Source organism: Oncorhynchus clarkii, chromosome 10 (assembly GCF_045791955.1).
Source record: "Oncorhynchus clarkii lewisi isolate Uvic-CL-2024 chromosome 10, UVic_Ocla_1.0, whole genome shotgun sequence".
NCBI lineage: Eukaryota > Metazoa > Chordata > Actinopteri > Salmoniformes > Salmonidae > Oncorhynchus > Oncorhynchus clarkii.
The window spans coordinates 53335793-53351793 of NC_092156.1; the positions used below are offsets into that span (position 1 = coordinate 53335793).

The 16001-nt window shown below is 40.0% G+C and overlaps 1 protein-coding gene across 4 annotated transcripts in view; it reads right to left on the minus strand.

The window, feature by feature from the left end:
• Positions 1-16001, minus strand: part of LOC139418780 (ubiquitin specific peptidase 53b) — a 63942-nt gene that overhangs the window by 14286 nt on the left and 33655 nt on the right. For 3 of the 4 annotated variants that reach the window (XM_071168475.1, XM_071168477.1, XM_071168474.1), the window contains 4 exons: positions 9423-9501; positions 8409-9292; positions 8020-8108; positions 48-4008 (listed from right to left, as the gene is read on the minus strand). In XM_071168475.1, the coding sequence (XP_071024576.1) occupies positions 8032-8108; positions 8409-9292; positions 9423-9501 (1040 nt within the window). In that variant the 3' untranslated portion in view covers positions 48-4008; positions 8020-8031. Of the gene's footprint in view, positions 1-47; positions 4009-8019; positions 8109-8408; positions 9293-9422; positions 9502-16001 lie in introns of those variants that run through there. The other variant, XM_071168476.1, reaches the window with a different exon arrangement.

Below are 16001 nucleotides of genomic sequence, written 5' to 3' on the forward strand. Positions count from 1 at the left end.
ATCAATGGAAATCAAGTAACTGCAAAAACCAGAGGCATACAAAAAACTTTTAGTGATTGCATAATTTTAAGTTTATTAAACAATGAATAAAAATAAATGCATAGGCATCTCCAAAAATATAAAGTGTACACAGTCAGCTATACTGTACATGTTTCTTTTCAAATGGAACATGTTAAACCTTCTCATGGAAAAAATGCAAAGGCACTCCAGATATAACAGCAGAGCAATATATACAAAATCCATACTCCCAAAAATACCCAGTGAGAAAAACAATTAAAACCTTTCCGCTGAAGCAAGACTTACATAAATAAATAATAAACTGTATATTACATGAATATATTAATGTAAAGCATTGAAATAACCAACTTTACAACAAGCAAATAAAAACACTACTAGTGAGAACTGGGAACACAGTTAGTTTCATGTTGAGCTCAAAAAGATTAAAGAGGATTCATATATCAACAGCCTAGGAACCTTAGTGGGCAAATACTATGACATCCATTGTTATTACTGTCCTGGTTTGTTGAGTCTTACCCCAAATGATTTGAATGCCAAAATGTCATAACAAAAAATGAAATTTACCAGACATAATGGCAAAATCATTCATTTTGAAGCAGCATGGATTTAAATAAATTACAAAAATCAAATGACGGATCACAATTGGATTACATTTTGTTTTGATAACTGAAAAAGGACAGCCAAGATGCTAAGTTTTCAATAGCTTTTTCTCTTAAAGATTTATGCACATAGACGCAGCACTACATTTTATGCTGATGAATGTAAAAGATTCTAATATCGGGGATATTGACTTGCATTGAATTTGTGCCATTAGATGGTAAAAAGTTTGCATTTGGAGACAGTGGCCAGGTAAACAAAACCAAAGCACGGATTGCTGTCTCACCTTGTCCATAGACTGTATAGACCAACATGTAATTTTGTAATTTGGGTGAACTATCCCTTTAAATAATTTTTGTTCTTCTGAAAGTAGCAGGGTTTTGTTTTTGGTTCTGCCCAACCATGTAATTGCTTTACCTGTTCTCTGCACACATTGCAAATGGATAGAGGAACATTGCAATTAAAATAAATCATTACGTTAATGAATCTACATACGTATCCCCAGTTAGCCGCAATGAAGTTTTGCCTATTGATGACTTAAATACCATAAAACTACAATGTAGCTCTGTTGTAATTTTTTATAACAGGCAATGGAGTTGAGATATCTGGAAAGTTTTCAAGAGACATTTTCCTCTCACAAAGAAGCACTTTGCATGAGCAAACTAACCATAACATTTTAAATATGTAATGACACATGATCCAAGGCAATTTCCAAATGCTGCAAAATTGCAACATAAATCATGAGCTGCAGTGTTCAGAAATCCCCATGGATAAAGTACCATCCCACCTATATAAAATATTACGGATAGTTTCCTCAAGCAATCTGTCACCAACAAAGTGTTATACTGTGAAGTGTTAAAGGTTAAATGCAGCTGTTTTTATCTCAATATCAAATCATTTCTAGGTAACAATGAAATGCCTTACTTTGATTGTTTTCAATTAAAATTTTCAAAAATAAACAAAAATATCTTATTAGGAATAGCAAATTCTCAAGCAAGAATTTTGCTAGGACTGCCTGGGAGTGATTTGAGCAGGGGAAAACTACAAAAAAAGAAAAAAAAAAGCTTTTGCTGTTAATGGTGGAGAGGTTTGGAACTCTCGTATCTTCGACCCATCTCTCAGTGTATTAACTAATTTACTGCATGTTGATGTCACCATGGAAGGCCAATACTACCTCCCACCAAAACAGGCAGAAATTTCAGACGCTCTTTTCAAACAGCTTACACTAAAATAGTATTCATCATTATCACAATGTCACAGTATTATTCCAACCTCATAGTGTGTAAATATATATAGAACAAGATTTTGACTGCACTGGGCCTTTAAAGTTTACACATTAGCATGATCTGAATGGTTTTATGGATCACCAAAACTGAAGCCATCTCCCATTGGGTTATTTACCTAATACTTGTGAAATGTGAAAATGTTGTATGTAAAAAAGTTATGGTAAAAGTTATGGTTCCTGGTTTTTGACAGGGAAATGACCCCTGACCTATCCAATGAAAACAGTATGACATTAATTCTAATGTGAATTATATTTGTTTGGCTTCATTCAGAAACATCTAGAGGGCAACTTGCTATCAGATTTACCAACATTTAAATCAATTGCACCTTAAATTGTGATACTATGGGTGTCATTGCCAAAAACGTATTGACACAATCATGCTTACATAGTGTCCAACACTTTGGCCCGGATTCAATCCGATCGTAGGTTATAGACATTGATGAAAACATATTGACACAATCATGCTAGCATAGTATCCCACACCTTGGAACACTATGTTTTTTTCAGACTTACGCTATTTTCCGATTGAGACAACATTAGCATTTACCGTAAATAGGATCTCCGTGAATGTGGAAACATTGGCTTTAAAAGCTGCAATAGCTATAACTCGCGATCATATTGAATCCCTGCCGTTATCTTCTCCCTAAATAAATACAATAAATAATAACAACTTAAAGGATTTTTTTTGCTGTTTTCAAACTTACCTCTATTTTTTCCACTTACTCTGAAAGTAGTCTATGGGGCCAAAGAAACTGTCATCCACAGGTTTGATTTGTTTAAATAGCCACTATTAACAATTGGGAGTGATAGGGGCAAGCTCACCATGTTCAAAATTGCACGACAAAATCAACTCAAATACCTTCAAATCACTGGTGCGAAGGTGTCTGGCCGGCTCTGTCTGGCCGGCTCCCCTCTCTACACTGGCTTGCTAGTGCTCTCCCATTCCATCCCTAAGAGAGGTGCATCACGTCGTGCAAGGCTTTTTTCGATATACTTAACGTTATCTTCCTGTCCGGTTTTGGGCTTGTGTGGTGGGGGAGATCTTTGTGGGCTATACGCCGCCTTGTCTCTGGGTAGTAAGTCGGTGGTCTGTTGATATCCTTCTAGTGGTGTGGGGGCTGTGCTTTGTCAAAGTGGGTGAGATTACATCGTGCCTGGTTTGCCCCGCCTGGGGGTATCGTCGGGCAGTGCCCCCGTCTCAGTATCCAGTATCTATGCTGCAATATGGAGTTTTTCCTAGCCACCTTGCTTCTACACCTGCATTGCTTGTTTTGGGGTTTTAGGCTGGGTTTCTGTATACACACTTTGTGACATCTGCTGATGTAAAAAGGTATTTATAAAGATATTTGATTGATTGAAGTCACTTCTAATTCTGAACATAGTGAGCTTTACCCTATCATTCCTTTCACTTTTTGGTTAGCAGTGGCTAAAGTTGGTCAAGTTAGCAGTGGTTGAAATAAATCTGATGTCTCTCCTGCCCTATAAAGTACTTGCATGGTACTGTATGTGGAAAAATTGAGGCAGGTCAAAAAAGTAGACCCAATAACATAAACCAATTGGAATTTGGATGTCAGTTGGATACAAATGTTAAGTATGCCATGCGCATGCTCATACTGTACACATCACTATTGTTACCTCTTTATAAGTCCTCATGCAGGTTGGCTAACATTATTACAGTTGTCTATTCAGCAGGATAACAAGTATACAAACACAATGATAGTGTTTGTATTATGAGATTGCTGAATTTGCCGCTTATATTCGGAAACAGAATTTGTGTTGGCTACACAATCAGAGATGCACATTACCTTAAACCAAAAGGTATAGAGTGTATACTCAACAGGTAATCATTATATTTGACTGTATTATGACTTGGACTGCCCTTTCCAACTTCCAACTCATCTATCAACATAGATACATTTTTTTCTCTGACAGTGGACTATCAAACTGTATCTTACTTTAAAATACATAGAAGTACTTCAGTAACCCACAGTGCATCAGTGATTTGACATTTGACACTGATTACAGTTGAAGTTCTGGGAGCAACACTTTTCCAGCCAGCAGACTCTTTGGCATCCAGTTCAATAGCTTATTTTATGTGGACATCAGACCTATGAGTAAGAAGAGGACAGTAGATTATTATGACAGTAGATTATTATGATATGGATTATATGTGTACGCCATGAATACATTTTCACTGTTTACATTAAGCAATAAATGCCATTTAGCATACATACATTGTTTATGTATGGGTGGACGTGGGAATTGAAACCACTGTCCTGGTGTTGCAAGTGCCATGCTCTACCAAATGAGCAACAGAGCATTACTAATGTGTGTTATAGAGCTTGTTGCTAAAAACCTTTATTGTCCTTACACACTTCTTGTATTGCAGACCTGGGTACAATATCTGTCAAATATTTTCAAATACATGGAGTTTCATTTCATTTGGTTGAGTACAATGAAACCAATGCAATAATACTAGAAGTGCACAACACAAACTATATATTTTTGATTAACAGATATTTTAAAGTATTTAAACTACTCAACCTATGTATTTGATCTAAGTCTGGTTTATTGGTTGTGCATTTTTCAGCTCTTGTTTTTGCTTGTTTAAGTTGACATTTTAGTAATTTAGCAGACACTTGTATTCAGAGCAGCTTAGTTAGTGCATTTGTCTTAAAGGCCCAATGCAGCTGTATATACAGTGCCTTGCGAAAGTATTCGGCCCCCTTGAACTTTGCAACCTTTTGCCACATTTCAGGCTTCAAGCATAAAGATATAAAACTGTATTTTTTTGTAAAGAATCAACAACAAGTGGGACACAATCATGAAGTGGAACGACATTTCTTGGATATTTCAAACTTTTTTAACAAATCAAAAACTGAAAAATTGGGCGTGCAAAATTATTCAGCCCCCTTAATTAAGTTAATACTTTGTAGCGCCACCTTTTGCTGCGATTACAGCTGTAAGTCGCTTGGGGTATGTCTCTATCAGTTTTGCACATCGAGAGACTGACATTTTTTCCCATTCCTCCTTGCAAAACAGTTCGAGCTCAGTGAGGTTGGATGGAGAGCATTTGTGAACAGCAGTTTTCAGTTCTTTCCACAGATTCTCGATTGGATTCAGGTCTGGACTTTGACTTGGCCATTCTAACACCTGGATATGTTTATTTTTGAACCATTCCATTGTAGATTTTGCTTTATGTTTTGGATCATTGTCTTGTTGGAAGACAAATCTCCATCCCAGTCTCAGGTCTTTTGCAGAGTTTAGAGGGACGGCCAGGTCTTGGTAGATTTGCAGTGGTCTGATACTCCTTCCATTTCAATATTATCGCTTGCACAGTGCTCCTTGGGATGTTTAAAGCTTGGGAAATCTTTTTGTATCCAAATCCGGCTTTAAACTTCTTCACAACAGTATCTCGGACCTGCCTGGTGTGTTCCTTGTTCTTCATGATGCTCTCTGCGCTTTTGACGGACCTCTGAGACTATCACAGTGCAGGTGCATTTATACGGAGACTTGATTACACACAGGTGGATTGTATTTATCATCATTAGTCATTTAGGTCAACATTGGATCATTCAGAGATCCACACTGAACTTCTGGAGAGAGTTTGCTGCACTGAAAGTAAAGGGGCTGAATAATTTTGCACGCCCAATTTTTCAGTTTTTGATTTGTTAAAAAAGTTTGAAATATCCAATAAATGTCGTTCCACTTCATGATTGTGTCCCACTTGTTGTTGATTCTTCACAAAAAAATACAGTTTTATATCGTTATGTTTGAAGCCTGAAATGTGGCAAAAGGTCGCAAAGTTCAAGGGGGCCGAATACTTTCGCAAGGCACTGTAAATATTTACTCGTTTCTGGGTAACAATTAAGTACCTTACAGTAATAGATTTCCATTAAAATGGGCAAAAATAGCTTTTTAGCAAAATTAACTTTTCTCAAACTAAAATTTAGCTAGAATATTTTATTTGTCAAATGTCAATCATCATGTCACCAGAATAAGACCTTCGATATTTATTGTAAAGGAGCATCAAGAAGTTCATCATAACTTATTATATATAGCCTAAACTCTTTTGGTTTACCGAGTCGTAGTGGGAGGACCACACACCATGCGTGACTCCAAGTTTACTTCGATACGATGGTTATTATATCAATATATGTGTATAAAGGCTTTTCCACCGACATTTTACAGACACAAAAATTCACACTTCGAACAAACACATTATCGGTCGGCATTTATAGAATTGTATCGAAACTGCTCCCATCACAGCTGTGGATGGAAACATTGTTACTGTCAGCAAACATTTCCTCAATAAGTAGCAAAGTCAGTGCTTGTCCTGAGTAGTGGTATTGAACAGCTTCAATTCTAGTATACAGATGAATATATTTATTTAATTTATTTAACTAGGCAAGTCAGTTAAGAACAAATTCTTATTTACAATGATGGCCTACCAAAAGGCAAAAGGCCTCCTGCGGGAACGGGGGCCTGGGAATAAAATCAATACAATATAAATATAGGACAAAACACACATCACAACAAGATAGACCTAAGACAACAACATAGCAAGGCAGCAACACATGACACCACAGCATGGTAGCAACACAACATAACAACAACATGGTAGCAGCACAAAAGATTGTACAAACATTATTGGGCACAGTCAACAGCACAATGGTCAAGAAGGTAGAGACAACAATACATCACACAAAGCAGCCACAACTGTCAGTAAGAGTGTCCATGATTGAGTCTTTGAATGAAGCGATTGAGATAAAACTGTCCAGTGTGAGTGTTTGTTGCAGTTCGTTCCAGTCGCTAGCTGCAGCGAACTCAGGGATGTGTGTGCTTTGGGGACCTTTAACAGAATGTGACTGGCAGAACGGGTGTTGTATGTGGAGGATGAGGGCTGCAGAAGATATCTCAGATAGGAGGGAGTGAGACCTAAGGGGGTTTTATAAATAATCATCAACCAGTGGGTCTTGCGACAGGTATACAGAAATGACCAGTTTACAGAGGAGTATAGACTACAGTGATGTGTCCTATAAGGAGCTTTGGTGGCAAATCTGATGGCCGAATGGTAAAGAACATCTAGCCGCTCGAGAGCACCCTTACCTGCCGATCTATAAATTATGTCTCCGTAATCTAGCATGGGAAGGATAGTCATCTGAATCAGGGTTAGTTTGGCAGTTAGGGTGAAAGAGGAGCGATTTTGATAGAAGAAACCAAGTCTAGATTTAACTTTAGCCTTTGATATGTGCTGAGAAGGACAGTGCACCGTCTAGCCATTCTCCCAAGTACTAGTATGAGGTGACTACCTCAAGCTCTAAACCCTCAGAGGTAGTAATAACACCTGTGGGAAGAGGGGCATTCTTCTTACCAAACCACATGACCTTTGTTTTGGAGGTGTTCAGAACAAGGTTAAGGGTAGAGAAAGCTTGTTGGACACTAAGAAAGCTTTGTTGTAGAGCATTTAGCACAAAATCCGGGGAGGGGCTAGCTGAGTATAAGACTGTATCATCTGCATATAAATGGATGAGAGAGCTTCCTACTGCCTGAGCTATGTTATTGATGTAAGTTGAGAAAAGCGTGGGGCCTGGGATTGAGCCTTGGAGTACTCACTTGGTGACAGGCAGTGGCTGAGACAGCAGATCTTCTCACTTTATACACTGCACTCTTTGAGAGAGGTAGTTAGTAAACCAGGCCAAAGACCCCTCAGAGACATCAATACTCCTTCGCCAATAAAGTCAATAAAAATAGCAGCACAATGTTGCTTCGACTCAAGGGCAATGGTGACATCATTGAGGACCTTTAAGGTTGCAGTGACACATCCATAACCATATATACATTTATATATGTATACATATATGTAAATATATAGAGAGAGATTTTTTACTGCATTAAATGAATGTGTCCTCATCATCACCAGTGAAATGAAATTAATTTGTGCCTGCCCTTCTCTCACTGATTTTGACCCAGGCGAGTGCAGCATGTCATGCTGTAATGCACAAAATAAACTGCATCTGTATGCATAAAAGGATCTGGTCGCGGAGCCATCAAAAAGGTGCTGATAAGAGGAACTGTGACGCATGGCAATTCCTGAAAGGTCACAGCGTATCACTTACCAGGTAATATCGTCACAAATAGCCACGCTCATCCAGTCCTTTGGCTGTCACTGGGTTCCATTTTGCAGTGGGCTTATTGCTGTTATGGCCTGTTTTTGTGGAAAAAATAAAACACTATAGATATAGATGAACTCAATGCAAAAACACACATGAAAAAAAAATATATATATATATATATATATATATATATATATATATATTTTATTTTTTACAGATAAACGTCAAAGCTAATTTTGGGCAGATGCCAGCATTTAAAATATTTGGATGCTTTATATTTCTAATTAGAGTTGTAAGTTTACTGTTGCGATCACTCGTTTTGGAACAGTGTACTTACTGTACATGACTGCCCGTAGGTGTTTTTACAAGCTGCTGTGACTGTCCAAGCTTACCTGCATCAGGCCGGGTTTTGGGTGGGTCTAGCATGGAGTGTGTGTTTGCGGGGTGCAGGTGATGGCTGGGGTGTTCTCCGGGCTCCGTTGGTGCTTTGGGCATGATAGCTGAGAGTAGGAGGGGTCGCTGGTGATGGTACTTAAGTCTGTATGTGTCTGTCATGCAATTGTCCACGCTGAAGTACGTGGTGAGGGAAACCCCTTGGGCTACCGCTGACTCGGCTCCAGGTGGCCTGCAGATGGGGAGCCTCTCCTCGCTTTCGCCCGACGACGGATTGCTCCTCTCTGGGTCCGAGCCCGACTTGGAGCTGGCACTCGACGAGGGCCTCTGCAGAGGGCCATTGGATTCCGACCTCTGGTTGGGGCTGGGGGTATGTGAGGCCGGGGTGGGCCGGACGCTGGGCCGGGGGCTGGTCTGGGAGGGCTCTTGGAGTAGCCTGGGACGGAAGCAATGGCGGCCAACATCCCCCTGGTGAGGGGAAGCTCGCTGGGCGGCTTTAGGGTGAGGCAGTGACGGCATGGAGGGCTGATGTTGAGATGAGGGTTCTTCCAGTTCGATATGGGGGGGTTGGTGGAAGGCCAGGTGGTGGGGGGGACAGGGGCAGGGAGACTCGGACAGAGGGGGCTTGATGTTGCTGGAGCGGTAGGCACTGTCCTCTGGTTCCGAGAGATTTCCAGCCAGGTCGTCAGAGCTGTTCCACTCCGAGCTACTGGTTTTACCCAAGCGCCGCACGGCGGGGCTGTCGCCATGGTGACCACCTCTGTTGTTGTTACTCATCTCTGGCGATCCCATCATGTGACTACTCCTGTTGTCTGAGGAGCTAGCGTCCCTCTCTAGACCTGCTCCTTTCTTAGAACTGCCAGAGCTGTATCTACATTTTCGCCTGTAGAATAGAATACAATAGAATAGAACACAATAGACTTTTTAAGTGCACAAAATATGGATGTACACATAGACAATTAACAACATTAAACATATCAATAACAATAACAATATCCAAGTTGGTACATTACCTTGAACTTGGACTACTTTTCAGGAGATGTGAAACTTGATGGTCGCAGTTCTTTCCCTGAGTTGTCAGTTGATGTTTGCCTAGAAAACAAATAGACAAAGCTGACTCACTGCTTAGGACAAAATTCAAATGAAACCCCAAAATCATGCAACCACCAACATTTAATGGAGTTATTTATTTACATTATTTATAAAGTATGGATAGTTTTCCCCCCACAATAAATCTTGATATTTTGTCCAAAAGGGAAAAGTAATACAACTTGGGGGTGATTCTATTGAATAAATTCAATCAACAGTTAATCAGGTCTATTTATTCATGATTTCTAAATTAGGAATAAGTATTTGACATTTTCATTTAAACCTCCATTTTCTAGAGACAGATAGAAACTCACACCTAATCGCAGAGAAGAGAAATAACAAACAGAGAAACACACAGGAGAGAGATTAGAGCGAGGGAGAAAGCGAGAGAAAGAGAGAAAAGGATGGACAGGCAGGTGGACAGACAGAAACAGAGAGCGAAAGAAAGAAAGGGATGGACAGGCAGGTAGACAGACAGAAACAGAGAGAGAAAGAGAGAAAGGGATGGACAGGCAGGTAGACAGACAGAAACAGAGAGAGAAGGAAAGAAAGGGATGGACAGGCAGGTAGACAGACAGAAACAGAGAAAGAAAGAGAGAAAGGGATGGACAGGCAGGTAGACAGACAGAAACAGAGAGAGAAAGAAAGAAAGGGATGGACAGGCAGGTAGACAGACAGAAACAGAGAGAGAAAGAAAGAAAGGGATGGACAGGCAGGTAGACAGACAGAAACAGAGAGAGAAATAGAGAAAGGGATGGACAGGCAGGTAGACAGACAGAAACAGAGAGAGAAAGAGAGAAAGAGTGAGAGAGAGAGAGAGAGAGAGAGAGAGAGAGAGAGAGAGAGAGAGAGAGAGAGAGAGAGAGAGAGAGAGAGAGAAAAATAGGGAATGGCCTATTTTCAGGGAGATAGCCTATTTCTCTCACAGTGCCGGTGAGTTGGGAGAGTAAAAGCATTTCTGTTTTTCTGAAGCACGGTGGCAGCACAGTGTTGATCTCCACCGCCATTGTCCCTGCCACCGGATCGACCAATCGGCAGACGGGCCAGCACAGCAGGAGGCAGTATGCATGCTAAATTCATCCACTTTAAAAATAGAAGCGTCTTTTTTCCCCCCACTAACCTAGAGGTCCATGCAAGGATAAAAGCTGTGGGAGACGGTTTGGCTCTAGATTCACACAGGCTTGACTGTAAGAAGGAAGCATTGCTATAAGCTAACCCATTCATGTAAAGGGATAAAACATGTTCAACTCTATGCTCTTGCCTTAAACAATGAAAGAGTGCTTGCAGTCAACACTCGATCACATGAAAATTGAAAAAGGGGCCAGCACTCACTTGATTCAGTTACAATAAAAGCTTTCAATAGCTTAGCTTTTATATATTTTACGGGGAGCATATCCTACTAGAGCACACAGTGCTCTACACACAAGCTAACATATGACTAAGATGGAAACAGTCAAGTCCAGCTGCGGCATCTGAACAAGCATTTGGGGATTACTGTCAGATTAATGAATGTGGAGGGGCTTTGTGGGTGAACAGGTTAAATCAACAGGTGGACATTCTAGAGACATACAGACAACCAGCGCACAATCCAAAATGACATTCTGTTTTACATTTATTCACCCCATACTGTGTTTTCATTTTTTTTTTCTGTGACTAAAATGTCCTCTTTAGCCTCTGAACACACACAGGATAAAACGTAACTAAAATGCCATACTCTGGCCCCTCAATAATAAGATCAAGCTCTCAACATGACAACAACAAATTATAGTCAGGATGTTACTGCATTTTTATATTTTGCCTAGCCTCATTCTCCGTGTGGAAAATAGTTAGAAACCTACAGTACTACACAACACATATCCTACTGTACACTACACATGTCTGATATATTTTGATGTGACACTTACAGTACTGCTATTTACAGTAGCAACAGTTGGCCATTTGTTAGCTCGGCTCAAAATCTATTTCCACGCTAGGTTTATTTAGCGTTTTCTTCTCGGAAATCGTCATGTTTTTTAAATAGCTAGTGCAGATTAGAACGTAAGAGATTTGAAGGGCTTGGTCTTGCATGACTCACCAGGGCTGTGCGATCATGACAAAAATCCTTTGCGTTTAGGGCCTATGGCCCCCATATTCAGTTGGCCATAATCTAGCGCCATTAAATCAGGGGATCAAAATGAAAAGTCCCTTAATCTGCTTTTCCTTCTTTTTTAAAGCCTATGTTTCCCTGAAACATTGGTATGGGGGAGGGGAAGATAATACTGATATATCTCTTTTCAAAACACTGAGGATTTTGTCTTTGCTCGGATGTAAATACAAAGTCATCTTATAATACAGTTTGAACATTTTATCAAGGGTTGAACTATGATAGTGTGATGGAAATGAAGTAAAACATTTCCATCACAATAGATAGAAGGTACATTATGTATTGTATTGACTTAGAACTATTACTATGATTTTGCAGTTATAATGCTAGATCTTTGCAAGAATAAACCTTTTTTTAAGTGTTCTGAGAGATTTGTTATGAATGCAACTCTTTAGGGACAGTTTGAAATATGAAAAAAATATTTTCACATGACCCTCCCCTTGCACTGTAAAATGTTCTGCACACAATCCACCTCATAAAATTAAATAAAAAAATAATTATTACCACCATAAACAACAATAACTGTAGCAATCTTGTGTTTATAAAACGTGGATATCGTCTTTAGAAGGTTGAGGGTTCGCCGACCACCACAGACAAGCTCACTCTCCCTGCCTGTATCTTAACACTACGACAAGAGCCAACTGCAGACAATGATCAGCTACTGTAGGGGGAATCATATTTTCAAAATGTTGATGCTATATTTATAATGATATAAAATATATGAAATGAATTTTCCACCAACAGGTTTCTATGCCAATGCACCACACAACCAATAAGCAAGAAATAACTGCATACCGATTACCAACTTCAAGCACTCATCATCATGGTTTGTGTCTTCAACACCACAACCAAGTAGAGTATGTCAGTCTCGAAAAAACAGAAAATACATCCCTCCCTAATCAATATCGAAGGCTTGGTTTGACAATCTCCAAATGTCATGACATTTTGTGTGTGTTTTGTAACAGTTGTCTCTTTACATTAATCGAATAGCAGTTAAGCAGTTTGGATAATGGAATTATATTCAAGTGGAGTGTATGAACGTGAGAAGATAGCCGACGGGATACTTTTTTTTTAAAACACCGTGACTAGTTGTGTTTATGCCACACATAAAAGGTAATACATTTAAAAAGTGAAATTACAAATATTTAGGCTATATTGAAGCGTTAGGTTCTAGGTCAAAGAATATCCGCTCGGATCGGAGGCAGAACACTTGTTATATTTTTGTGAGGACAGACACTGGGAGATGAGAAGCAAGTACAGGAAGTGATTTAATAGATACACGGACAAAAAACAAAACAAGAACAGCGTCTGGACAGGGGGGAAAAAACAACATTAATGCAGACAATGAGAAGAAACTGAGGAAGTGACAGATATAGGGGAGGCAATCAATAAAGCAATAGAGTCCAGGTGATTCCCATGAAGCGCTGATGCGCGTAATGATGGTGACAGGTGTGCGTAATGGTGGGCCGAGCGCCAGAAAGGGGGAGCGGGAGCAGGCGTGACAACTTTCCTGAATAATGGGCCTGCTGGGAGCATAGGCCTATGTGGACACTATATAGGACGACTTCAGAGAATGATGATCGGCAACAGACAGCGCATTAGTATCAGAAGTAAATATACAGCCAGACTGTCTCGCTACTGTGCCTTTCTATAATCTGTCCTGAGTAGACCCACAACTGATCCTAATGGAATGAATGGAATGAAACATTCAAATAACAGGGCTTTTGCACCATTACAATTTACAGCCCAGAGTAGAATTTTACTCAATTGAATATATTTTTGTGTGGTGTGATTGATAGTTAACCTATTGCAGATCTTGACAAAATATTCACCTACCACGATTGTCACTATGGATAGAAGGCAGTATAGACAGTTGACTGGTAGACTACCCAGCTAGCACATAATGTTCTGAGAACCATATGTTTCTTAGAGCTTGGTGAGTGCGTGGTTGTCCTATGGTTATTTTGCATACAACCTTCCCAAAACATTCTGGAATGGTGCAGGATACCCAGCTACTGTAGCACATACACTATATATAGAAAAGTATTTGGACACCCCTTCAAATGAGTGGATTTGGCTATTTCAGCAACACCCGTTACTGACAGGTGAATAAAACTGAGCACACAGCCATGCAATCTCCATTGACAAACATTGGAAGTAGAATGGCCTTACTGAAGAACTCAGTGACTTTCAATGTGGCACTGTCATAGGCTACCACCTTTCCACCAAGTCATTTCATGACATTTCTGTCCTGCAAGAGCTTCCCCAGTCAACTGTAAGTGCTATTATTGTGAAGTGGAAATGTCTAGGAGCAACAAAGGCTCAGCCACTAAGTGGTAGGCCACATAAGCTCACAGAACGAGACCACTGAGCGCTGAAGCTGGTAGATGTCCTCGGTTGTAACACTCACTAACGAGTTCTAAACTCTACAAAAGCTGCCAGGAGCTTCATGAAATGGGTTTCCATGGCCGAGCAGCCGAACACTAGCCTAAGATCACCATGCGCAATGCCAAGTGTAGGCTGGAGTGGTGTAAAGCTTGCCGCTATTGGACTATTGGAATCTGACCCAATGCATAGTGCCAATTGTAAAGTTTGGTGGAGGCGGAACAACGGTCTGGTTCAGGCTAGGCCCCTTGGTTCCAGTGAAGGGAAATCTTAACACTACCGAATGACATTCTAGACGTGCCAACAGTTTGAGGAAGGCACAATGCCCCCGTGCACAAAGCAAGGTCCATACAGAAATGATTTGTCTAGATCATGTAGAAGAACTTCACTGGCCTGCACAGAGCCCTGACCTCAACCCCATCAAACACCTTTGGGATGAATTGGGACGCCGACTGCAAGCCAGGCCTAATCGACCAACATCAGTGCTTGACCTCACTAATTCTCTTATGGCTGAATGGAAGCAAGTCCCGTAGCAATTTTTCAACATCTAGTGGAAAGCCTTACCAGAAGAGTGGAGGCTGTTATAGCAGAAAAAGGGGGACCAATTCCATATTAATTTTTCTTCAATTTTTTTTCCATCATCTTTGAAATGCAAGAGAAAGGCCATAATATAATATTGCAGGTTAGATGATATTTCGATTTTGGCCACTAGATGGCAGCAGTGTGTGTGTGCAAAGTTTCAGATTCATCCAGTGAAGCATTGCAATACTGCACAGTATATTGTATCAAGTCTGCCCAAATGTGCCGAATTGGTCAATTGATACATTTTCAAGTACATAACTATAGAGAACATACAAAAATGTTATGGTAATACAACATTTAAGTTTACACACTCCCAGGAATGTCATACATGACGAATCATTAGCTTATAAATCTAAATGGCCGGGCAGGGTGGGTGTGGAGCAAGAGACAGCAGGGGTTGAAACTGTAGAACCCAGTTCCTACATTTGAATATAAAAAATAATTTTATCAAACAAAACTATGCTACATTTTATCTCTGGGACCCTGAGGATGACAAATCAGAGCAAGATTACTGAACGTAAGTACACTGTTTACCTTCAGAGGTGAATGTATCAAACCAGTTGCAGTGATAAAAGTGTTTTGTTGTTGTGCACTCTCCTCAGACAATAGCATGGTATTTTTTCACTGTAATAGCTATTGTAAATTGGACAGTGCAGTTACATTAACAAGCATTCAAGCTTTCGGCCCATATAAGACATGTCTACAGTATCTCCTGGAAAGTTTGCTCTTACTTACAACGTCATTCTAGTCACATTAGCGCACGTTAGCACATGTTAGCATCAACCGTCCCGGTATAGGGACACCAATCCCGTAAAGGTTTCCTAACTCAGTTGCTGGAGAGGAAGGAAACTTCTCAGGGATTTCACCATGAGGCCAATGGTAACTTTAAAACAGTTACAGAGCTTAATGGCTGTGATCAGAGAAAACTGAGGATGGAACAACATTGTAGTTACTCCACAATAATAACCTACATGACAGAATAAAAATATTCAAAATCATGCATCCTGTTTAAAACAATGTACTAAAGTGAAACTGTAAAAAATGTGGCAAAGAAATTAACTTCCTGTCCTGAATTCAAAGCGTTATGTTTGGGGTAACTCCAACAGAACACATTACTGACTCTTCATATATTCAAGCATGGCGGTGGCTGCATCATGTTATGGGTATGCTTGTCATGGGAAAGGACTAAGGAGGTTTGTAGGAAAAAAAGTAACGGAATAGAGCTAAGCATAGGCAAAAGTGGGAGACAAATGCACCTTTCTGTAGGACAATAAATTAAAACAAAAGGCCAAATATACAATGGAGTTGCTTACCAAGACTACATTGAATGTTCCTGAGTGGCCTAGTTACAGTTTTGACTTAAATTGACTTGAAAATCTATGACAAGACCTGA